Genomic DNA, 1822 nt, shown 5'->3' with positions numbered 1-1822 from the left:
AAAAAAAAAAAAAAAAAAAAAAAAAAAAAAAAAAAAAAAAAAAAAAGAAAAAAAAAAAATTGTTAAAATGGTAAATTTTATCTTATGGTTAATTACGTATACTTAACCACAATAAAAAATTTTACAAGCTGGGCACAGTGGCTCACACCTGTAATCCCAGCAGTTTGGGAGGCTGAGGCAGGCAGATCGCCTGAGGTCAGGAGTTTGAGACCAGCCTGACCAACATGGCAAAACCCCATCTCTACTAAAAATACAAAAATTAGCTGGATATCATGGTGCATGCCTGTAGACCCAGCTACTCGGGAGGCTGAGGCAGGAGAACTGCTTGAATCTGGAAGACAGAGGTTGCAGTGGGCAGAGATGGCGCCACTGTAATCCAGCCTGGGCGACAGAGAAAGACTCCATCTCACAAAAAAAAAAAAAAAAAAAAAAAAAGAGATGCTGAAACCAGCACATTGACTATCTTAGACAAATGTTTAGAAGTTACTTAATAAAGACAAGATTTAAGGCACAGGCCCCTATGAAACTGCTTGTTGAAGATAAAAGCAAATCTACAACAGTGCTTTTTATCCTGATTGAATAAAGCCCAAACAGAGATTTAGAGATCAAGGTCAAAATATACTTGGCAATGCACTCTACCTGTCGGCTTCATCAAGAATGATGATCTTATGTCGGCCTTTGGGAAGGGTGACTTTTTGTTGAGCAAACATTTTAATTTTATTCCTCACAACGTCAATGCCCCTGAAAGAACAACAGGGTTTTTTTTTTTTTATTCTTTTTTTCCTTTTACTTATAAAGCACATCTGAGCAGAGAACAGGTTTTTACCGGCACCTTCTGAGACTAATTCAGTTGCCTTCAGGAGGACTTTTAAACAATCAGCGTATCAGGGACTACAGAACCCAATTTCCGTTTTTGAGTTTCTTTTTGGGGCAATTGTAAGTATTTATGAGGACTGAAAATTTTTATGACTATGGTTCTTTCTTGGAAGCCTTTCAAAGAACAAAAAGGGCCCAGGGAGGTGGTTCCCAGCACTTTGGGAGGCCGAGGCGGGCAGATCACAAGGTCAGGAGTTTGAGACCTGCCTGACTAACATGATGAAATCCCGTCTGTACTAAAAACACAAAAATCAGCTGGGTGTGGTGGCGCGCACCTGTAATCCCAGCTACTCGGGAGGCTGAGGCAGGAGAGTTGCTTGAACCTGGGAGGTGGAGGTTGCAGTGAGCCGAGATCACACCACTGCACTTCAGCTTGGGTAACAAAGCCAGACTCCATCTCAGGGGGGGGGAAAAAAAAAACCATACATATATATATACTTTGTTTTGTTTAGACAGAGTATTGCTGTGTCATCCAGGCTGGAGTGCAGTGGCCACTTGACCTTTTTGTAATCTATGTTCTGAGTCTTAGTGACCTCACTTCCTGTATTTTGAAACAGCTGGCCATTTCATCATCCTAGCAATGAGTTCATCATAATTTATCAATTACTCTCAACCATGCTAAAAAAGTTAAAATAAGAAAATGAAAGAATGGTGGAATTGCCTAGAATGATAAAACAGTGGGAAGAGGCCGGGCGCGGAGGCTCAAGCCTGTAATCCCAGCACTTTGGGAGGCCGAGGCGGGTGGATCACGAGGTCAAGAGATCGAGACCATCCTGGTCAACATGGTGAAACCCCGTCTCTACTAAAGCTACAAAAGATCAGCTGGGCATGGTGGTGCATGCCTGTAATCCCAGCTACTCAGGAGGCTGAGGCAGGAGAATTGCCTGAACCCAGGAGGTGGAGGTTGCGGTGAGCCGAGATCGCGCCATTGCACTCCAGCCTGGGT

General features: G+C 43.0%; 1 protein-coding gene across 2 annotated transcripts in view; it reads right to left on the bottom strand.

Annotated features, from left to right (window-relative positions):
* The window catches only part of RFC2 (replication factor C subunit 2), a 31968-nt gene that overhangs the window by 22134 nt on the left and 8012 nt on the right, over window positions 1–1822 (bottom strand). For both annotated transcript variants that reach the window (XM_032254927.1, XM_032254928.1), the window contains exon 5: window positions 640–741. In XM_032254927.1, the coding sequence (XP_032110818.1) occupies window positions 640–741 (102 nt within the window). The remainder of the gene's footprint in view (window positions 1–639; window positions 742–1822) is intronic.

Source organism: Sapajus apella, unplaced genomic scaffold (assembly GCF_009761245.1).
Source record: "Sapajus apella isolate SASKATOON/1434 unplaced genomic scaffold, GSC_monkey_1.0 scaffold88, whole genome shotgun sequence".
Lineage (NCBI taxonomy): Eukaryota > Metazoa > Chordata > Mammalia > Primates > Cebidae > Sapajus > Sapajus apella.
Note: the sequence above shows the minus strand (reverse complement) of the source record. Positions and strands in the feature narration are given on the sequence as shown.